We start from the raw sequence: 24088 nt of genomic DNA, 5'->3' as shown, positions 1-24088 counted from the left end.
GGTACTTCAATTTGAAAGGGAGGCACCCCAAGAGCAGAAAAGTTACGATTAAAATGATTAATCCTTCACACCAGCTCTTAGTGCAACACAATGGAATCTGCTCCTTTGAGGGACTCATAGCTTATTTATCTGACAGGCTCGAGTCTGATGTTCAGATACATCACCTGATTGTGCTGTCATCAGGTGAAGCTGCCAAGATTTGCAAGTGTTAGCTTGTGTCAGTCATATATTTATACTAAATGTAGACACTATCTGTAATGTTTAAGATATAGTTGTAATAAAAAGAAACTAGGTTATTGAGTTCGACTAATGTTCTTCAATGAGAAGTCTTTGGGTATATGTGTAGTCTTGTAATAGAAAGTGACAGGATAATACAAAATGACTGAATCACTGCTGATAAAATCCAGGGAAAGTCAATAACAACATCATGATCATGAAGGAAGAATTTGTACTCAACGTGAAAGAAAAAAAAGCATCTTTACTTTGTGAATAATAAGGAAGGCACATATTCAAACTAAATCCACCACACTTAGCATCAGCAACCAGCCAGTCCACAAGATATCCGTCAAATCTATGTGAGGTGTGTTTTTATTTGTATTGTCTGTTGCTACAGTATGTATTGCAATGCATTCCATTATTTCAGACCATGACACAGGCTTGACTAATCACAATTTAACTTGGATTTTAGACAGTATTCACTATTAGGGTGTAATGCTATGTGTTTGATACTGAAATCTAGATTTACAGCATTAATGCCCAGCATAATCTTATATGTATTTGTGCTAAGGTTCTGTGCCTTTAAGACACAACTCAGAATCCTCAAATTCAACCCCTGAGATGGATCAGAAGTGAAGTCAGGTTCTCCTGGCCTAATACAGAGCCCATTTGTGTGAAGCAAGGATAAGACGAGGGCCAGAGCAGGGGCAGGAAAACAATCAGGCCGAAAGATTAATGGACAGAATAATGGTGGGAGTGCAACATGTGCCAACAACCAGTACCTGACACCACAAGGAGCTGCTCAGATAAAGCTGATATGCAAGTTAAATACTTACGCAAGTCACCAATAGCTCCCTTAGTGACATGTTCAGCTCGTAACACAGTCACTTTGAACTTATGAGAATACTGGTGTTCCACCTGAAAAAAAAAAAACAAGAATAAAGAGTACTTATATCTGAAAAGCCTAAAAAGTAACAGATTCACTTGGGCTCCCCAGAGCATACAGGACCTCTAGGGAATCAGAGATGTTTATTTCATTAAAGCTATTGAAAAGAATTATGGCTGACAAGACTGAATCTAGTGGATAGTGCTTGACAAATACTGTTCCTATTCAGGTCATTGCTTGACAGTGGACTATTAAACCTATCATGAGAGCAAAACATCTGTAGTTCACCTGGACATTTTTAAGTAAACACATACACACGCACGCACACACGCATGCACGCACACACACACACATTCACACACACACACACACACATATTTTTTTAGTTGTTTTGATACCCCTGAGGCAGAGCTCAATATGGAATTTAAAAAATGCCTGAACCAATACAACATGTTTTTAATAAACCTGTACTATAACTCCCTTGACACTGTTAAACCACTGGTACCAACTGATGGTGGACACAGCAATGTTGATTGTTCAGATGAGAAGTTAAATTGAGGATCTACAAAAATATAGAAGATGGGAAGAGATATGAACCATTCCCTTCCTTTCAAACTCCTATCCAGTTCAGACAAGTTTAGATAATCTGGTCTGCCAATAAACATGCTTAATTTTCAAGTTTTTGGACCACAGGCTGATACACAGCAGACCAAATGTGTCACTTCCTTTTGCAGACACTTCCTCTTTATATTTCAGTAAATAGTCTATATTATTATCTTTCACAATTTTCTATATTTTCCACTTTACACAGATAAATTACTGTGAAAGCAGAGGTCAACACTTTCACTGTCTCTTAATCAAGCGCTCTGTTGTACTACGTAAAATGCATTTTCTATTGCATTTACTATCACTGTAAATAATTTGCAGTTCATTTGCTCCAACCACTTACTCTTTAGGCACAGGTTAAAAGGTTGGACATTTTTATAATCAAGAAAGCAAATTCACAGAGTTAATGAAACTCGAAAATAAAATGATGCCCTGATTTTAACGGGTGCATTCAAAGTAACAAACTGTGTTCACCCTGGATAACTGACCATAGTAAGAAACAAAGTTTATATTTATAATACGAAAACAAATGCAACTTTCTTTGGCTCTATGAGATTTGTCTTTTTAAAGCTTCTTCTAAGTGATTACACATCATTGGATTCCTTCGGTCTTGTAACAATTACATCCTCTTACTGGTGAGTTGTTTGTAGCTGTAATTTAGGTTGACATTGTATTTATTGTTTTGTAAATTCCCATGCAGAAGAATGCTGGAACCCCTTTTATCGGTAACTTGAAAGAATGCAGGCTTCATACCAGACACAAAACTTATGGCAGCTGTGTACATACTGACAGCTCTGCCCTCCAAAAAAAGGGCTTGGAACCAGGAGGTCCCCGGTTTAAATCCCAGCTCACTCACTGACTCATTGTGTGACCCTGAGCAAGTCACTTAACCTCCTTGTGCTCTGTCTTTCGGGTGAGATGTTGCTGTAAGTGACTCTGCAGCTGATGTATAGTTCACACACCCTAGTCTCTGTAAGTCGCCTTGTATAAGGGCGTCTGCTAAATAAACAAATAATAATAATAACAATAATAAAATACATTAACCTTTTCTCTACACTGCTGGGGATGCATCTGGACATCTATAAGAAGATAAATACAACACAGTGTCATTTGCACAAAGGCCGAAGTGTTGAGTGGGTACTGACAAGCGCCATGGGCACTTCGAATTTTTCACTATACCTTAACAACGGCAACAAGGAAATTCTACTTAACCTGCACCCATCACAGTCAGAGCCACCTCAGAGCACCTTCATTAAGATCTTGGAGCTGTGCATGTATGACACACTGTCACTAAGGATTTTGACCCCTGTTAGTGAGTTGAGATTAACTGTAATTATTTGTGCAAGCCTGGCTCTTTTGTGCAGGGGCTAAGAAGCTTGCTTGCAGTGTGTGTGGTTACTGATCAGTGCCCAGCCTCTACCCTGTTACACATGTACAAAAATACAACTGCCTATAAGTTAGAGTTACCCAAGTGTTTGTTTGTTTTGTTTAATACACACAGATTAAAATACACAATTCATAATTGATTTAATGATTATTTGCATACTATAAATAAACACAACCACCAGTTCAAGTTACTGACTGTAAGTAATTCAATGTCACCAAGCATTACATTTCATCAGTCTTGATATTGGATATTCAAGTTCAGAGAAAGTTTTCCCCAACACAGAATATATATAATTATAGTTAAGAATGATTATCTAAAAAGACAACAATGCACTCTATTATAGATCTTAATTATATCCCTAAAACTCCCACAAATAGTAATCAGTTTGGTGCCTATTCTATCCATAAAAACAAGGATAGACTCCCATCAGGACTGATGATAGCAACCAAATAGCAATCCCACCCCCCCCCCACCCCCCGAAAATAAATAAATATGCCTGATAACTCTACTTGCTTATTTATTTGGGATTAGAAGTATTTTGTTTTGATTTATAGATAGTGGAAGCCATAGACAAAATGTTTATAGTGTGTAAAAATATCTCAAACCAAACATGCTTTTAGAGAACAGAATTACATACAAAATGACTGCCTTGTAATTCAGACATAAACTAGACGCACCCCCTGCTCCACCTGGCACCCAATGTACAGTAAACATAATATTTATCACTATCACAAAGTCAAATATAAGCACCTAGCAGCTTAAATCAATAGTCTCTGTGTATATACACATAAAATGGGCCCCCCTTCACTTTAGTTTATGAATAAGGAATAACCCACCTATATTTACTGATTACTTTAAGAACTGATTATACAGTAGGATTTAGTGTTATTAAGTGTGAAATTAAGGCATTAGAAAAAAACGTAATTACTTTATAAGACAACGTTAATTTATCCACATGTAGTCTGCTTTTCTGTATAAAACTGCTGTTTTAACCATTTTCAACCAGGTAGAATAATGGCAACACTATGAAAACAAATTCATAAACATTTCTAGTCATTATAACAATTACTGTGGTCTTTTCTGAATACTGCAGGTAAAGTCGTTCACTATTCTGTGAATTCGTACATACAAGTATACATGTGCAAACTGCCTTCTTTCATTGATAATAAATCCCAAATGGTTTCAGTGTTTTATAATCCTAAAGCACATGTGATTGAGTACCTGTATCATTCTGTCATCTCCTGCTGGTGTTTGGTGTTTCTGTAGGGTTAAATTAAACATTTTATTTTGAAATTCAATACATTTGCCAGGATAATTGATGCATAATTTGTGCTTACATAACATAAAAGAGTATAAAGGCAGAGATGGTTAACCCAAGAGCACTGAGACTTTCAATTGAAAAGGAAAGTGATACTTGTGTTAGTGCTCATGCAATGGCCATTACCTGCCTACTAGGGAAGGTGTTGTTGCTGTTTAAAGTAAGTGTCAAGTAGAGGGTGCTAGATTCCCTTTAATTTAATATATAGTTTAAACGTTAAAATAAAATAAAAATGAAAACATTTTGAAAAAGAGCTATTACTTACTTTTAAACAAGTAGCTTTTTATAAAACCCAACACTAATAGTAGATGCAGACACGGTATGTAGAGGATACTTTATGCTTTGTTCCCGCACTGCCACTGTAACTAAGCTCTGCAGAGCACAGTCTGCAGTCTTCCTTTTTATCAAAATATGCCCAGACAGGGCTTCACTTATTTCAAGCTCCCAAAGACGACACGGCTAGTCACCTCTTTCTTTGACCCATACAGTAGGATTGGGCTCACTGAAAGCAACAGATGTATGTGACAAAATTGGTGTGTAATCGTCAGTATGGCCCTGTCTGTCTTGCTGTAGAGCTAAACACTGACAACGGAAAAGCAGGAGCATTCCAAGGGTTCGTATTAATGTTTAAGTGCATCAACATCATAACTGTTGAAATGCACATCAGGAAAAATGTGCAATCGCTCTGCATCCTGACTGGAAACAAGTTGTGAAATAAAGAGAGGAGAATAGCTGCAGCCTCGGAGGCTTATCTGTGGTGGCTTGACTGGTGGCTCTGCCTCTGCAGGTTCTAAAAACGTCATCGGTAGCATTTAACCCCTATCAGGTAACAAATTGAATCTGTATTCCGATTGCGAAATCCGATTCCGTGGAACCCGACTACAGAGAAATCCGATCACTTCATACCATGTAAACGTAGTGATTGTTAGCAGTGGCAGGTGGTGTGATCTGAACACGGGTTTTAATTGGAGGAGACCAGAGGTTTGTTTTTTTGGTCTTTTTACCAGAGGAGGCTTTGCCTCCGATGACGAACTCCTGTCTGTCTGAAACATGGTACTTCCACTAGTAGATCGGGTGATCTGAGCACAGGTTTTAATTGGAGGAGAGAACCACATCCTCCTGCCCCCTTCTAAAGCGCTGCTGTAATCAGTTGTATCATGTGCAGTTAACAGAGTTGCCAAGTCCGCTTATAATAAGCGGGATTGGGCTTGTTTTTTTGAGAATCGTGGTTGGAATTTGAGAGTTGTGGGTTGGAATTTGCATAAACGCTCATACCCTAACAAGGGTTGCACTTGTTATGGTCTTGTTTGGTCTTGTTTTGAAGAACGAGGTCACTATTTTTCTGTCAGAAATCTGGCAACCCTGGTAGTTAATGTAGGTCTGAGGATTGAAATTGCTTTGTTTCATTTTGCATCGCATCAGTGGTAAGAACCACACTATATGTTGTTACTGTTTTATTTTGGTGCTTGTTTTGTGAATGGGCTGATTAAGACTCCATTTGCCACGCTAGATTATACTGAAAAACTCAAAATAAAATCTGAAGGGAAGCCATAACCAAAAAATGAAATTGCTAATATGAACACATCATTTCATTTGGCAGTTTACATATTTGAAGGGGAAATATGAAACTTTAATTGTCACGCATACTAGAGTATAGGGCAGGGAGTCTCAGCTAAAAAATAAAAAAAAGACATTGCTGGTTGTTGCTATGGTAACTCCCTTATGGAAAAAAACATATTTTATATAGTTATGTATTTTATATGTTGAAAATATATGGTGCACCATATATTTCAGTTGTCTGCAATCCATATAAAATAAATATATGGATTACAGACTAAAATATATTTTAAATATATTCCATATTTTAAATATATAAAAAAGGGTCAAATTTCTATATATGAAAAATATAAGGATCATACTTTTCTACCATATATTAAAAATATATGTTTGTTCCGTAAGGGCTTAAGACGAGGTGCAATGTACTGTGTGTTTTTTTTTCCCAATTATTATTATTATTATTATTTATTTCTTAGCAGACGCCCTTATCCAATGTAAGTAAAGTTACCTCACTAATACAGTAACAGCCTTTCAGAATGTCAAAAAGGACTTTTACAACTGGAAAATCCTCAGCTAAAAGGCTTAGAAATTAAAAACTAACTAAAGTTGCAATTAAGTCAGTTAGTTCCCTGTTGTAGGTATTTATTTATTTATTTATTTATTTACTGTAATGCCTAATACAGAGAAACAAAATACAATAATTAGTTTTGTTGGAGTGGAAAAAGAAAAAAAATAAAGTATGTGTTTTTTTTTACTTATACAACCTGTTTTTAAAGCTATCAATACTATTTTTGTCAATACAATTCAATAAAAATGACTCTTACTCCAATGCACACGAACTGAAACCAAATGGAAAAAATAGAAGCCTGTACTAGATTTACACTTTTGTGTTGTTCGCTGCGCCTGCAATGTACATAAGTTAATTTAAATCAACCTAATTACATTTTTTTTAAATGGTAAAAACTGAAATCAGAAAATAATAATTAAACAGATTTCATAGTGCCCTAACTGTTATTTATGAACCTGTTTTTGCTTTAATTCATTATCAATGTTAATTTGTGATGTTAAAGCTGAAAATCATGTTAGAAACCACTTTAAAAATCTCCATTTCTGAAATGCTAATAATACTGAATACTACTTAAATGTTTACTATTATTGCAAAAGTTCTCCCTTTACAAGAGATTACTGATGACCTTAGAATGCTATGGGTAAGGAAAAAAAATAAAAATTAGATACATTGCACATTCTGTGAAAAAAGGTTTTAAAAAATATGCACATGTGCTACTCCTGGCTATCTGTGTCCCTCAGGGCATGCTTTTCTCAGCTGACATGCACCTTGTGAAAACTTAAGTTTAAATATTAAGTGTAGTTGTTAGTAGAAGAGATTTGCACAGAACATGGTTGAAAGTATTAAAAAAAAAGAGCTGACCAGTGCTGTAAGCTTACACCCAAACTCAAGTTTGCATTAGACCTTGGTGCAACAGTACACATCATTGGCAAGGAGAAACACATATGGCAGTTTGCTATCAGCCTTCAAAAACCTGTCCCCCGTGATGGATTTTGATGGTGTGAAGGTTTATACTTACTATTATGTACTGGTAGGGATCTTTAGAAGACATTGTCGTTCAGTTTGAGGCGTTGAGAAAATATTCCGGTGCTACAGGGTGAAGATTAATGAGCCCGCTTTCAGACCTGTCTTCAGGCACACACAAATTCTCTGACGGTGAAGGACTGCATTTACTGACCCTGAAAAATGTCAAACATTTAACATAAAAAACTGATCAAATCTTCTGAGATGCAATATTGTGCCCTTTCTTTTAAACATGTTAATGCAGCAATGCCACTTAATCCATACCAATTAAAAACACATCCATAAAACATCAACATTTTACTTACTCTAAGTAAGAATTACATAGATTTTAAAACTCCAAGAATCAAATAATTTCACTTCAGTTGTTTCTCATCTTTTCTGGATTCATTTTCCAGTAGCTTTGTACCTCAACTTTGTTTCTAACAATTCATTTGAATGTTTCTCTATATATAGAAGCATAGCCGGAAACTTATCACTACAAACACCAGATAAGCATGCATGGCAATGCTGCAAATGTGACATGCAAACCATTCATATCAAAGAGAAAACTATAACAGTCTAATATTTCATTATAAAAAGACCTACTTAACAAATAATATAATCAGGTCTATTCAATTGATCTATTCAATTTGATGGACATAGCTAAAACCGATGAAATGGATGGTGGAGATGACTCATGAAAAAAAAAACCTAGCATGCAAATTGATTTACAGGCTAAACATTCAAGACATTTATACAGTAAGAAGGATGTATAGGCAGAACCACAATCTGGCATTTCACCAACTATTTTGTGTGTTTTTCACTGTCTAATGCTTCACAACTAAAGTGCATGCGTCTGCCCCACTAAACCCCTTTTCAATGAGGTCTCTCTTTGAGAGTCTCACTCACCACAAACCCCTTTTAAATGAGGTCTCTCTTTGAGTCTTACGCACCACAACCCCCTTTTTTGTGGCTGTTTCTCACTGACAGTTCCACCTGTGTTCTCATTGATGTGTGTAGGAACTAATAACCTGATGCTGTACTCTGCATCTGCCTGGGCACCAATGCTAACTCGATAGCCACATGCAACTCTGGTCATCAAAATAAGCTTGTTTCTAATTTGACATAGTGGTTTACACACCAAGGACCCTTCTGTCAATGAGTTTCCTGGTTTGAAATTCACTGTGTAAATAAAAGCAAGGGGAAATGTTTAATAAATATACATTAAGACACATGCCACTTTCTGATTAATGTCTTATACAAATATAATGCATTCCAGCAGTGTGGAGAAGTAGTTAGGGCTCTGGACTCTTGACCGGAGGGTCGTGGGTTCAATCCCAGGTGGGGGACACTGCTGTTGTACCCTTGAGCAAAGTACTTTACCTAGATTGCTCCAGTAAAAAACCCAACTGTATAAATGGGTAATTGTATGTAAAAAATAATGTGTCAAAAAATAATGTAATTGTATGTAAAAATAAAGTGATATCTTGTAACAACTGTAAGTCGCCCTGGATAAGGGCGTCTGCTGAGAAATAAATACTAATAATTAGTAGGCAGTTCATGATAAACGGGACCCAGAATGCTTTGACTCACTAGGCGTTAAAACAGCGGCAAAAGTATCAACCACACAGCAATGCAGGGGGATTCAGTAGCCGTATATCACTAGATGAGATCTAAGATTGTACAACATTTCTGAGAATAAAACCCTTTAATATTTGCACTGTTAAACACATATACTGTAGTACAGTCATTTTGAATGAGACTTTTTTTCTTAAGTTTTACAACTTTTTTAGTATATATGTGTCTGTAGGTAGAATTATGTGTGCACAGTTTCTTAAATATGCCATTTAATAATACATTTGGCAATTATTAAGTTATGTCCCAATTATACCCTATGCGGTATGACGTCCTGGTCTTAGGCCTCTCTCAACAGAGATTGACAGATTGTTTTAATCATTATGACTTATATCCACTGAGTGTTAACTCATTTTGTTTGTGACCTGAGCCAGATTCCCAACAAGGCCTCCAGAAGTGATATGCTTGAAGTATACAGTACAGTACTTCCTGCAAACAACTTAAATATGCACACCACCAGGAAGCAGAAGGTTTAAACATAATGTAGTGGCTAAAAAAATGAATTGCTCTGTTACTCCACAGTTACTTTTCATTCACAATTAATTCTTCTGTGTGAGGAAGTTCCCGCATTTCAAAATGTTATATAATGTGGATACTCTGACTCTCTCTTTACTGCAGACTCTTCCTTTGACCCCAAATTGGCCTCTGCACAACCACACCAACCTGAGGAAACCTGGTGTATATTTCAATTACTATGACTTATCCAGCACCATGTTATACCACCTACCCCCACATTAAAAAATAGCATTGTTTTAAATGGTGTCATATTTCACCTTATAAAGTAATCAACTCACAGATCAGCAGATCATGACAAATTGTCTAAAGGGCAAAAGGTGATTTTTTTTCTTTATTTTTATAAGCAAAATTGCCAAAAACTGAAAATATGTGAATCATCGATCAGGGAAATTTCTATAAATTTCATAAACAGACTGACCAATGACATATGTTGCCTAACTAATTTAGGTGAATCTCTATGATGACACATAAGCCTATTTGTCAACTAAAGTTGCTGTGATGCCAAAAGAACTGCACACAGTGATTAAGAGTATTGCTAAACCAGACCAACAACTAACAATTCCTTCTGATTTGAGTCTGATGTGTATTATTCCAATCCAAATGACTAGCTCCAAAGAAAGCCAAAATGCACTGATGTAGCCTTTCAAATGGGAAACCATCTGATCAACCAATCGGGTCAGCTCTTTATCAAGATCATTTTACTCGGCCTCTTTGGTGGTTAGAGTATGGTAATAACTGGGTGACTACCTGTTCATGTTATTACATGGTAACTACTGATGGAACAAGTGTGTAATTACATGTGCATCAGTGAAAGCTTTGGGAAATTATTGACGCAAGAGAGTTTTTTTTTTTCTTGTATGATACCCATGAATTCGACATGAGAATAATAGAATAAAGACATGTACCATACAGTAAGCCAACATTGCAAAGAGCTAAGCCAAAGAATCACACAACTACAATGTGGTATAAGGTCAAAGTTAAGGGTACTGGTAGATTTTACCTAATGAGTTCCCATAACATTAAAAATATATGGAGTTGGCAGCTCAAGTGGGTTATGAGATATGACCAGTCATAGAAGCTGCAACAGTGAATTTTCAAAAACATGTAAGCTATTCTTTTAAGCATGCCTAATGCAAAAGTTCTTCAGGGTAGTCTACTTTGCCCTGAGGTTTCTGGCAACAGTTGTTATTTTGGGTTTTGAGGGCAGATTCAAAGGATGTTCTTAGGGCGAACATCTCCTGTCCAGAGAGTTTTATCTGTGAATGGGTTATTTCAGCCATTGTGCAATAAGTGATGCAACTTTGGTAAGACTTCCCTACTTTTCTAGCTATTTTTACTGTACACACATGCCAAAAGTACTGATTAGTTCTGATTAGTTCTCCACTGTGGGTTGACAGAGAGAATATTTGTGTACAGGTAGCAGTATTAATTTACCCCTTAAAGAACGAATTAAGCAGCTGTAATTACATTTCAGTAGCTAATAGCAAATTCATATTGAATTGCTGATGTTTCAACAAAAAGGCTGGATACAGCTTCAGAAACCCCCAGTGAGCAATTGTGAAAACTCTTGTGTGATTATCACCACTGTAAATGTAGGGGTTAATGTGTTCAACACAAGAGGAGAGGCCAGCTCAAAAGTGACCAGTAAACCTGACATGTATTATTATACATTGTTTACCAGGAATCCTGAACTGCAGTGCCAGCTCAGGATTAACTGCATCTCAATGCCAGCAGCAGCCCTGCCCTGATTTAAGACCTTACAAACACCTTCTGTAATATAAACACATCCCTGATACGAAAGACTCTAGCATGCAGTGACACTGCACCGTCATCCACCACAACATTTAAAAGAACAACAATTGTGTTTTTTTAAGGAAAACTTATAGACCCTTTCAGAATTCTACAGATATGAACACATTTGAGCTGCTGTACAAGTTTACAAGATTAATAATGGGACTGCTGTTTAATTGATAAAGTAATTCCATGCCAGTGCAAGTATCTCTGCTGTAGGACATGTCAGAAGCCTCTCCAGCCATAGTGTCCTGGCGTGGGATGGTCTACACTGACAACAGCAACTTGGGCTGGACACACCTACGTGCAGTCCTGGATCGCCAAGCGCAAAAATGTACGAAACCGCAGGCCATGGGAAATTACCATGTTACTGGACGCTCAGCTGATGCACTATCCTTGCGCGACTGCACTACTATCATGTCATCGTAGATGCAAATTGTCTTGCTCATAAGTTGTTATCTCATATTGTATTCTAGTAGAATTTGCACTTACTGTAAACTACGCTGTATTTAAATATTTTTTTTGCATTGTAACCTTGTATTGCCCTGTACCACCTGTAAGTCACGTTTGTAAAAGATGTCTGGCAAATTCATAAATAATAATAATAATAATAATAATAATAATAATAATAATAATAATAATAATAATAATAATAATGTCATCGTAGATACAAATTGTCTTAATTATTAGCTATCTCATATTGTATTCTAGAAGTATTTGCACTTACTGTAAACTACACTGTATTTAAATATTGTTTTTGCACTGTAACCTTGTATTGCCTTGTTACACCTGTAATTCGCCAAATAACCAAATAATAATAATAATAATAATAATAATAATAATAATAATAATAATAATAATAATAAGCAAAAAAATCCTTGAATTTCACATGCACAAATTCCGTTACTGGTTCGCTTAAGGCTATTAGTTGTCATGCCCTTAGTTATCAAGCCAATATTTCAACGCATTAGGTCAATATTTGAGGTCACAGATTCCATAACATTGAAAATATTAAGAGTGTACCTCAAATTATTAATAATATATTAGTAGTGGTTGCATATTGAAAAACGAAGCATAAACCTTCCCTCATGGGTATGCATTATAATAACAATTCATTAATTCCTTATTATTATTATTATTATTATTATTATTATTATTATTATTATTAGTATTATTATTATTATTATTATTATTAAATAATAGAATTTGTTTGATCAGGGTCATCATAATACAGTAGATACACTTTTATCTCAACTTAATCAGTTTTCAATATAAATATGAAAATCGGCTCAGGTGTGGCTTTTCATTGCAGTCATGATTATATTATATATATATATTATGTATGATTATTTATCTTCAACTAACTTTCAAAGTTTTTTTGTATTATTATGATTATTTTTTATTGAATGTTAAATAATTGTAGTTCCAGATACTCCTCTCACTGTGCCTGAAATTAATTCAACATTAGCTTTGCTGCACTGCAAATGTATTACATTAATACCTCGTTGTATAACAGTCCCCCCCCCTCTCTCTCTCTCTCTCTCTCTCTCTCTCTCTCTCTCTCTCTCTCTCTCTCTCTCTCTCTCTCTCTCTCTCTCTCTCTCTCTCTCCACTGATGAGGTCGTTTTTTTCCCAACGCGACAGAAACGTTTTCACAATTAGAAAGTGTATTTCGCCACCCTTGCAGTCTTGCAGTGACTATGATATCTTCTGTACCTCTATCCCCTTACCGTTAAAAAAAAACAACAACGTGACTGTACCTTGAATAACGTATCAATCCATCAATCCAGAATAGGTCAGATGCGATCCACACAAAACGAGTTTAGAAACAGAAACTTCAGTCGAGTTCTGCTCGATTTTTTTTTTCGCACAAGTAGGAGGTGTAGACTGTCAAAGAGGCCGCCCTCTTAAAGCAGCAGTTCCCCCCCAAAAAATTAGCCAGTGACCAGATTACCGTAATTGGGAACCCAGCAGGTATATAAAATCCCAGACCAGGTTTACCGCAAATTCATTTTTTAGGGGCATGTTTTGCATGTAGACAGCAATGTTAGAAAAGGTGATTACTTATGATTAATTAATGTTTCTTAAGTTCTAATTAAAACGACTAGTATTTAGCAATAAACCTACACGCACACACACATACACATTTACGTTGGCAAGGTAAATGCTGGTTCTGTAAATATCCAATAAAATTGTTTATAAAGTTATATGACTCTGTTCTCTAACAGACCAATCGATAGGGACTGGAATACGTTTTAATGAGCAAGCCATTAAAACGTATTCCAGTCACTCCAATCATATCCTAAATCACTAAATAATAAATATGTTGTTGTCCACAAAAAGATAAGCATGCATATATATATATAACAACAACAACAACAACAACAACAACAACAATAATAATAATAATAATAATAATAATAATAATAATAATAATAATAATAATAATCTATTGCACAAGTGCAGGGGTAACTCCAAATATCGCTTCTAATGTTAACAACTGAACATTTGTTTTTCTAATATGTTCAATTGAGAGTCCGGTCTAGACCCACTGAACAGTGTTATTGCTCCAATTACAATATATCACCCGCCCCTTAGTCCCTCCAGTGAAGAAAATGGGCAAGGCAGCTTTTCCTGTATATGAACTAGCCATGAAGTACCCAAATTGAAAGTTGACTTTCCAGCAGGGGGTGCTTTAGGATCAATTATATAAATCTTACAATTGGTTAACCACAGTGTTGCTCCGTTTCTAGCAAATTTTTAAAACGTTAATGTTGTGATACAATGTAAAAGTACACATTAGTAGTGTTACGCATTGTACGCAACTTAAAAGCAGTTTTATTTTCTAAAGGAAAAAAAAAACAGTATAGGTAATGTTTATCAACAATCTCTTTTTTCATTTTACAAATAGTTTTGTGCAAACTTTGTGCTGAAGTACATTGTTAGTGAATCTGTCTTTGTGGCTTTTGCACTGTATTTGGATTGTATAATGTCGGATTTCTGTATACATTACCGTATACAACGACTGTGAAGATAAATAAGGTGCTGCAGCAAAACACTATAAACGTTACTACAGTATATACATTAACATTAAAGACAACACATCACACTTCAGATAAACCAAAATAACGCTGCTTTCTACACAAATATATCTCCTCAAGTAGAAGGATTAATTCAGTAATTGTTATGTTATTCATTATTATAATTAGTCTGTTAGCCTCTAAATATATATTATCTACAGTAAACGTAGGGTCTTAGGGTTTGCATGAAAGACTTTGCATGAAACGTAGGCTCTCTGTCTTAGGGTTTGCATGAAAGACTGAATGCTTCCAATTCACAAATTCAGTGCAGAATATCCTTTTTTATGTGCTCTTCACGATGAAAATGTGATAAGCAATGACATCTTGATAAACGCTGTATATTATCTGCCTGACTATACGCATGTAAAGTAACAGAGGTGTTGTTTAAGACTTGAACCATATGTTTGGAAACAAAATACCTGTGTGTGTTCAATTTGTGTGAAATTTGGGGCTGATATGAGATTATTTTACAGAGATATAGATTGTTTCATTGCTGCGAGACTCCCACACAATGGAAAAACATTGCAAGTCAAAGGGGCCAGATAATACTACATTTCATCAGAATTTTCATAAACCCTGATAAGACTCTATACAATTTCCACGGTGTTAATGTTTTAATGCGATTGCACTGGGGAGAACATATAGTGGAACACAGTTCATTTTGTTTCAGGGTATAAAATCCTCTATATAGCCAGCTGTGGCCATACGTTTTGTATCACCATATAGCCTTAACTAATTTAGCTTCAGAAAGTCAAATGAAACTTGACTTTCTGAAGCTAAATTACGTTCATATATCGAATTAGATACCGTTTTTAGTTTTCCATATACTTAACAAAAAACTGACAAAAAATGAAAAATAAATTGACATTTGAAATTAGGCCTCAATCTTAAAATTCTAGGTGATGCTAAACTTTTGGTAACGGCTGTAGATGAAGAATTTCAAACCTTTTCAGAAGTGTTATAGTAAATGGTTGTTTTTAATCATGAATGTTTATTTGGTGTTAACGTTAGTCTGTTACTGTTCCAAAGACTTAATAACTGGTTCAACGAGAACCACTTTTTTAAAAATTTATTTTAAACCATTTTAAACCAGTCCAATGAAGACATATGATGACACACAATGGTTACAATGCAGCTGTATAATTTACACTAATGCAATAATGGAAATTACACAGCAATTAATGTCAATTCAAATTCAGTATGACTAAAAACCTCAAAAGCCAGACATACATTTCCACGCATCTTTGGTTATTGCATTTGGTTAACAGATCCACCTTACTGACAGAGTGACCTCAACACACACTCTGAGTATGAAATGTCCTGGAAGGATGTTAAAATCAATCATAAAAGCTGTCCTGCTGGACTCTAATAATAATGTTATTATCAGTACAGATTAAAACAGCTGGACACTTCACAAAGATGAAAAGAGGAAACTATTTTTTTGTTTAATTTTTATTTTTAACTGTATCCATGCAAGGTTTTCACAAAATTGTTAGCATAGTGTGACTTGATAAGTTACATCACAATTGGATACCTCCGTAAAGAACTATACAATCCACAATGCAAACGAAACTATACAAATCATTTACTTTCAAAATCATTTACAAAACACGAATTCTAGATAATAGAACGGTAGAGCTTTCTATTTATGATCCGGTTGTGTTATAGCAATGGCAGAATAAAGTTATTTTATGGATATGACAGTGTATGGTGATAATATGTATTTGTGACATAATATAGCATACTCAATTTCTTTGGTATTATGTTTGTTTATAAAAAAAAACCTAATGTACATTAAAATATGGGTCTGCTAGCACCCTATACCAAATATGTGCATGCTGTAACTTTTTTTAAAGGCATAAATGTCCCCACTAGATGGTACTGAATCACTCCTCGATGTCCCATTGATTCCCTCCTATAATACTTTCGTAATTAAATTATTTTTTTAATCCGAAATAATAGCTGTAATAAAATAATAATAATAATAATAATAATAATAATAATAATAATAATAATAATAATAATAATAATAATAATAATATAGCAGGGGATAACAGCTACAGTATATCAATGAGAACTTTTACACTTATTTATCCAAATTACATAAGAATCTTTACTTTTCAGGAAGTAGGACAGTACTTAGGTAAGGATTTTCTAAAAAAAAAATTATACACCTGAACACCTGAACCCATAAGCAGGTCTATACCTCCGCCTTGGGTTACATATATACAAGAAACAGTGGCAATAGTGCTTCTTTACGTTGAAGAACGTTTTAAATAGGCTACTTTACATACACCGTGAACTCTATTGTACTCTTCCTCATTCTTATCTATTCACAAAACATCTTGATTGGGAGCTCAATTATGTCGACGGCAGTGCGTACTTAAGATGGGTGAGGCTGCCTCCCATTGTATTGTTAGATTGTTATTTCAAGTTGAACGATTGATTCGTTTTTTTTGTTTGTTTTTTTTATTATTATTTATTTTGTTTTTGTAAACCTTTAAATCAATCATTCGCAATAGGCCTAATGAGGTTCATTGCCTTAGGGTCTGTGTGAGATTGAGTACTTTATTTATTTCTTAGCAGACGCCCTTATCCAGGGCGATCAGAACCAAGATTTAAATTCCAAGCAGAAAAAAAAAATGTATGGACATAACAACAAATGTTATTTACTCCTGTTATTATTATTATTATTATTATTATTATTATTATTATTATTATTATTATTATTATTATTATTATTATTATTATTATTATTATTATTATTATTATTATTATTATTATTATTATTATTATTATTATTATTATTATTATTGACACACTAATAATATAGGCAGCAGTGTGGAGTAGTGGTTAGGGCTCTGGACTCTTGACCGGAGGGTTGTGGGTTCAATCCCCAGTGGGGGACACTGCTGTTGTACCCTTGAGCAAGGTACTTTACCTAGATTGCTCCAGTAAAAACCCAACTGTATAAATGGGTAATTGTATGTAAAATAATGTGAAATAATGTATAATGTGATATCTTGTAACAATTGTAAGTCGCCCTGGATAAGGGCGTCTGCTAAGAAATAAATAATAATAATAATAATAATAATAATAATAACAATAAACATGCTTGATCCCGAAGGCCACTATTGCTGTTTGTTTGTAACACCTGTATTTGTAATTTATTTTATATAGCTTAAACTTAAACTGTAGGTAAAATGTATTTATGGATTTATTTGTTAATTAATTAATTTATTCTCCAGTCATACGTTGCTGATGTATACTATATTTTTTATTACCCTATTATCTTTATTATTTAAATTAAACTCTTTTTAATGATATCGTGTATTTTTCTAGATTAGCATTTTGAATTGTTGAATACAATTCCAAATACTGTTACACTAACTACAAGTATTTACACAGTTAATTACACGTTATAATTTTGCTCTTGAGTAACCTACTAGTTCAAGTGTTTAGAGTGGTTAATCTGTTACTCACTTCCGAGACTCCGCGGTCACGCCTCCCTTTGCCCAGTCTTATAAATGGTTTGCTGTTCAATGAATGTTCAATTTTACTTTACGAGGTTAGCGTTGATACACTCCGTCTAATAAAGGTTCATACTTGGAATACATGTTCTTACAAGGCACTGGAATGAACATAATCGTATCAGTTGTTTTACTTATTGCCGCAGCAATCGCCACTGATGCAGGTAAGACATTTTATTACGGATGCGTGTATTCCTAGTTATTCCTGCACGTACTATACGTGAACTAGTCTACAAATGTGAACAATTATAGATTTTCATTATGGTAGTTGGTTGGTTGTGAACGTGACCGTTTATTGAAAGTTTCGGTTTTTTGTAGGCTATGTGTAAACGTTAAGCCTGAATGAATATATATATATATATATATATATATATATATATATATATATATATATATATATATATAATCGCCACTGATGCAGGTAAGACATTTTATTACGGATGCGTGTATTCCTAGTTATTCCTGCACGTACTATACGTGAACTAGTCTACAAATGTGAACAATTATAGATTTTCATTATGGTAGTTGGTTGGTTGTGAACGTGACCGTTTATTGAAAGTTTCGGTTTTTTGTAGGCTATGTGTAAACGTTAAGCCTGAATGAATATATATATATATATATATATATATATATATATATATATATATATATATATATATATATATATATATATATATATATATAAAATTGCCGATCTGTGAAGCCAAACTAACATCGTACTGCATTTTACTATTACAGCAAACCCATGCTGCTCTCAACCATGTCAGAACAGAGCAGTGTGTATGACAAGGGGGTTTGGCCAGTACGAATGTGATTGCACAGGCACTGGATTTTATGGAGAAAACTGTACAACCCGTAAGTATATAAAGTAGAATTTGCTTATGAACACTTAGACCTGTTAAATGCACTTTGTTTAATTACAATCTGGTCTATGATTTCTGTTAAACTGAATTTTGTTCTTTTTTTTCTTGCAGCTGAATTCTTTACAAGGATAAAGGCAGCCATCAAGCCCAGCCCAAATGCAGTGCACTATTTTCTTACACACTTCAAGGGGTTTTGGAACATTATTAACAACATTTCATTTCTAAGGGATTTTATAATGAGTTATGTATTAACATGTAAGTAAAATACATTTTAAACAGGACATTTAAACCAAGCTATATGAACATAACTTTCCCACAAGTGATTATTCTGAAAGATTCTATTGTAAGAATGTTCAATTTAATTGGATGATATCATTTTCTTAACATGTTATTTTGTGAATATCCATATTAATTACTAACAGCATGTCTAAACTTAATAATAGAGCATATGCTGTGAAATTGCAGTACTTGGTGCTAATAATATGTAATAATATTGTGATTTATTGTATTTATTGCAGCCCGGTCTCACTTGATTGATAGTCCTCCTACCTATAATCTTGATTATGGATACAAAAGCTGGGAAGCCTTTTCTAATCTCTCCTACTACACCAGGAGCCTTCCTCCCGTGCCGGAGGGATGCCCAACACCTATGGGAGTGGCAGGTGAGCTATTGGCAGAACGCCATGGATTTCTTAAGTGTCAAATTAACAGTCCTCAGCCGCTGCAAAATCTCTCATTGAAGTAACACAGAAAAATCTTAATGGACGTGCACGTGTAGGTAGTCCGATCCATGACTAACTCACTGAAGCATATACACGCTTCAACAGACTGAGGATGAACAGGACTAAGTGCATCAGATCAAGTTTATTCTGAATTTTAAACCCCACGTTCAGTATCTGCATGTTGTACTGTGATTCACTCATCAGTGTACTACTTCTGAAACATGATGGCTATTAAGTATTTACCTAGATTTATTCAGGAACTTTTTAATATATATGCATGATGAAAAGCATAACCTAATGGTGTCCTTCTTTTTATTTAAAAGGAAAGAAAACACTTCCCGATGCAAAATTAATTGTGGAAAAATTCTTGCTGAGAAAAAGATTCATCCCGGATCCTCAAGGTTCCAGCTTGATGTTTGCGTTCTTTGCTCAGCACTTCACCCATCAGTTTTTCAAGACAGATCAAAAAAAGGGCCCTGCCTTCACAAGCGCAACTGGACATGGTGTAAGTATACATCTAGAAGCTGAAAGAAAGCACCTTGATAGAATAGATATCTTTAAAATATATAAACTAATGTTACAGTGTTATGAAATGCATTCATATTTAAATAAAGCACTCCATGTCTGCTTAATTAGAATAACGTTTCCCAAGGCTAGATGGATACAAAAAGTATTAAGAGCACTTACTGTTTTCCTGAAAAAAGTATGAGTAATCCTAGTACTTAATGACAAGTTGTAATTACATTTTGTCCTGGATCAGTCTTGTCCTGAAAGGAACCCACTATCTCACAATGCCGCTCTGCACCGTATCACAAGTGTACTGACAGGCCTGTTCCCTGTGTTTTAGGTTGACTTAACCCATATATATGGACAGACCCTTGACAGGCAGCACAAACTCAGGCTCCAGAAAGATGGAAAAATGAAATACCAGGTAGGCATTACTTTATCACTTGAAGCACATATTGACTTACTGATATCACAGTAAGTCAATAGCAGCCCATGGTCGGAATGAAAATGTAATTATTTAACAAAGGCACATCAAAGGCCTTTAAGATATGGTCCTTTTGATCTCAGACTCATTAGTTAAGAGGTTAAGAGCAGTTGGAGTGTGACTTTCCATAACATACTTACAAGGAAAGAAATAAAGTATTTCTGTTGATTTCTAAATAAGGAAAGGTGTCCAGTAATTTCAAATAACAGAAATACTGCATTGTGCATTTGTAATATCATAAAAAAGGCCAAAATAAGAGTAAATTGTTGTCTATTTTATGCTGATGAAGGTGTGTGTTATGCTTGCAGATGATTGATGGGGAGATGTACCCCCCCACAGTAAAGGAGGCTCAAGTGGACATGCACTACCCTCCCCATGTTCCAGAGGAGCACAGGTTTGCTGTAGGTCATGAAGCCTTCGGCCTGGTCCCTGGGCTTATGATGTATGGCACCATCTGGCTGAGAGAACACAACCGCGTCTGTGACATCTTGAAACAGGAGCACCCCGAGTGGGAGGATGAACAGCTCTTTCAAACCACCAGACTTATCATGATTGGTGAGTTAGCCTTGTCTGGACTTTCCAAAAGTAATGTCGGAGACATGAAATAACTATTGCATATCTCACCACAAGATAAATTGCTAAAAACATTTTCTTTCTTTTAATAGGTGAGACCATCAAAATCGTGATTGAAGATTATGTTCAGCATCTGAGCGGGTACCACTTCAAGCTGAAGTTCGACCCTGAGCTGCTGTTTAACAAGCAATTCCAGTACCAGAATCGGATTGCAGCCGAGTTCAACACCCTCTACCACTGGCACCCTCTCATGCCTGATTCCTTCCTCATCCAAGATAAGGAGTACAGCTACCAACAGTTCCTCTTCAACAACTCTCTGGTGAAGGAGCATGGCATCAGCAACCTGGCTGAGTCTTTCACCAAGCAAATTGCTGGCAGGGTAAGAGTCTTCTGTCATTTAACCCATGCTTGGGCATTCTCCACACTGCAGTAACTCATTCAAATGACCATATTGAAGTAAACAGATGGCAGAAATTTTAATATTGTTCTGGAGTAAACTTTTAATGATATCTAATACAATATCCCTGTAATGGTAATCTTGGTACTGCATTTTGAGGATGTTTTGTCTAGCCAGGTAGCTTACTGTCCATCACCCCTCGTTGCAGGTCGCCGGTGGCAGAAATCTGCCCCCAGCTCTCTTGAAGGTAGCACTGGCTTCCATCGAACAGAGCAGACAGATGAAGTACCGGTCCATGAATGAGTACAGGAAACAATTCACCATGAAGCCTTACCGCTCATTCGAGGAACTCACTGGTAAGAACTGCTATATTTACATTGCTTCTTTGGAAGTAAACTCGATCATTTTGAACCTTTAGTGGTGCTTGTTTAAAAATAACAGTGGGCTTGACGACATGGTTCTATAATTAATTATGGGTGTGACAGGGTATAGGTTATGCAATCGTTTTCTGAAGCTGAATGTTTTCTACCTTTTTGAAGTAAGGCGTGTAAATGGGATTTTCATGCGGCCTTCTGTGTCAATAAGTGAAATGTAATGAATTTAAGAAGTAGGTGCTTTGCTGTAATTACTGTACTTTAAAGTGTAGATATTTAATTATTCCATGGTTGTGGCTAGAAGGATCTGGAAAAACATGTTCCGACCAAACTCTCTCCTATAATTATTGTATTTATAATATTAGTCAGCATGGTTACAATACCTGTTGACTGCTTTAATTGGTTTTCTCCAAGACTAGATAAGAGTGTACAGTATAGTCTGTAGCTTAAAGTCCCAATATGAGGTTTTGTCCTGCATACGATGAGATGTGTACTGCAGTGCCACTAAAATATGTACATTACAGGATTATTACAGAACACTAGCAGATTAATGAAGTGCATTTCAAATGTATTTGTGTTGCAGGCGAGAAAGAAATGGCAGCTGAACTGCAGGAGCTATATGGAGATATTGACGCGATGGAGTTGTACCCCGGTTTACTCGTGGAGAAGCCTAGACCTGGTGCCATCTTTGGGGAGACCATGGTGGAAATGGGTGCCCCCTTTTCCCTCAAGGGCCTTATGGGCAATCCTATATGTTCCCCGCAATATTGGAAGCCAAGCACCTTTGGTGGGAAAGTGGGCTTTGAGATTGTGAAGGACGCCTCCCTGCAGAAACTAGTCTGCCACAATGTCAAAGGGCCTTGCCCAGTGGCGTCATTTCATGTGCCTGAACCGGATCAGACAGGCTCTGCAACCATCAATGCAAGCACTGCTCACTCAGGGAAAAGTGACGTTAACCCCACTCTGCTACTGAAAGAACGGACTTCTGAACTTTAAGAAAATACTGCTATTTATTTATTTATTTATTTTATTTGTAATTTCAAATCAAATCAATATGTAGTATTTATTGGAATACTGTGTCTTTTTAAATTTGTATTTATTTATTTATTGAAATGTTCTAATACTATTTATGTAAATGTATTTTAAAATGTTTCTAATTGCTCACTTTTACATTTCAAATGTGTTTTTTTTTTTTTGGTATTTATAAATTTTCTACAATGTACATATAAATATTTCTATTTTTTTACGTAATTTATTACAAGTTGTACTACTTAATTTTTAGTGAAAACCTCCAAGCTGGTTAGTTCCTTTCCTTTCTGATGAGCACATAACCTGGATTGATGTTACATGTCATTGCATATTCTTGCTAGTCAAATGGGGGGCATAATCTGTGGCATATGTACACTGTATGTGATCGTTCTAGAAAAAGAGGCCTGTTAAAGCAATGGCACTGTTAAATGAAAAATCAACCCTGAATTTTCTGCCCACCTTTAAATACTTAAAGGTGGTGCACTCTATAATGATCTGACTATACAATCAGCAAAATACATGGAATCATGTATAATTTGCATTCTCAGGAACATGCAAATTCAGTATATACACATTTGAGAAACTTTCTTAAATATATATTTGCTTGGTATTTCTTTGGATTAATCAATTTGATTTTAATGGTCTTGTACTTTATGCTGGATAATAAAAAATGATTTTATTTTTTTAACTTATAAATTCAATATAAATATTGTATTTAAGAAATGATGTCTGACAGCACTCATTACCAACCAGGTACCAAAGGCAGGGGTACTTAAAGAAAGACAAGGTCAATTATGTGCAGGTAATGACCGCTGCAGAGGCTATTAATGCTATTTTAAACCAAACTAATATTTTTAAGTATGTGTGTATGAATACATTTAAAAAAAAAAAAAAAAAAAAAAAAGTTATATTTTGGTCTGTATCCCTTAGGCTGCTTTAAATTTGTGTTGCCATTTAAAGCAAATTTCAAGATTCTAATTTCACGTTTGCTTTAAGGGCTACTTTCTTTGCAGATAGAGACGTACAAGCTACACGTTTCAGGCTACT

At 35.3% G+C, this 24088-nt stretch overlaps 2 protein-coding genes across 6 annotated transcripts in view; one reads left to right on the top strand and one right to left on the bottom strand.

Moving 5' to 3' along the window:
- The window catches only part of LOC117410163 (cytosolic phospholipase A2-like), a 29386-nt gene extending 16035 nt beyond the window's left edge, over positions 1–13351 (bottom strand). For 2 of the 4 annotated variants that reach the window (XM_034016615.3, XM_034016623.3), the window contains exons 1-4: positions 13243–13351; positions 7557–7716; positions 4317–4355; positions 1053–1134 (exon numbers count right to left, since the gene is read on the bottom strand). In XM_034016615.3, the coding sequence (XP_033872506.1) occupies positions 1053–1134; positions 4317–4355; positions 7557–7589 (154 nt within the window). In that variant the 5' untranslated portion in view covers positions 7590–7716; positions 13243–13351. The remainder of the gene's footprint in view (positions 1–1052; positions 1135–4316; positions 4356–7556; positions 7717–13242) is intronic. The other 2 variants (XM_034016631.3, XM_034016640.3) reach the window with 1 other exon arrangement.
- A 4756-nt stretch (positions 13352–18107) lies between these two features.
- LOC117413155 (prostaglandin G/H synthase 2) lies at positions 18108–23729 on the top strand. 2 transcript variants are annotated; one of them, XM_034021940.3, is made up of 10 exons: positions 18108–18256; positions 18831–18947; positions 19067–19210; positions 19474–19617; positions 20001–20182; positions 20525–20608; positions 20977–21223; positions 21334–21620; positions 21847–21994; positions 22596–23729. In XM_034021940.3, exons 1-10 carry the CDS (start codon positions 18178–18180, stop codon positions 23006–23008), a joined length of 1845 nt encoding a protein of 614 aa, XP_033877831.2. In that variant the 5' UTR covers positions 18108–18177; the 3' UTR covers positions 23009–23729. The 2 variants fall into 2 exon arrangements, with proteins under 2 accessions (XP_033877831.2, XP_058887718.1); XM_059031735.1 differs by lacking the exon at positions 18108–18256 and adding an exon at positions 18503–18513.
- The last annotated feature ends 359 nt before the right edge of the window (positions 23730–24088 follow it).

This window comes from Acipenser ruthenus, chromosome 10, assembly GCF_902713425.1.
Source record: "Acipenser ruthenus chromosome 10, fAciRut3.2 maternal haplotype, whole genome shotgun sequence".
In the NCBI taxonomy this organism is placed as follows: Eukaryota; Metazoa; Chordata; class Actinopteri; order Acipenseriformes; family Acipenseridae; genus Acipenser; species Acipenser ruthenus.
Note: the sequence above shows the minus strand (reverse complement) of the source record. Positions and strands in the feature narration are given on the sequence as shown.

Excerpts from the sequence above, each read along its gene's own strand:
- LOC117413155 (XM_034021940.3), top strand. The coding sequence starts at position 18,178 with ATGTTCTTACAAGGCACTGGAATGAACATAATCGTATCAGTTGTTTTA. Across the intron at positions 20,609-20,976 it reads ATGGAAAAATGAAATACCAG|ATGATTGATGGGGAGATGTA; the intron begins GTAGGCATTACT and ends TTATGCTTGCAG. Across the intron at positions 21,995-22,595 it reads CTCATTCGAGGAACTCACTG|GCGAGAAAGAAATGGCAGCT; the intron begins GTAAGAACTGCT and ends TTTGTGTTGCAG.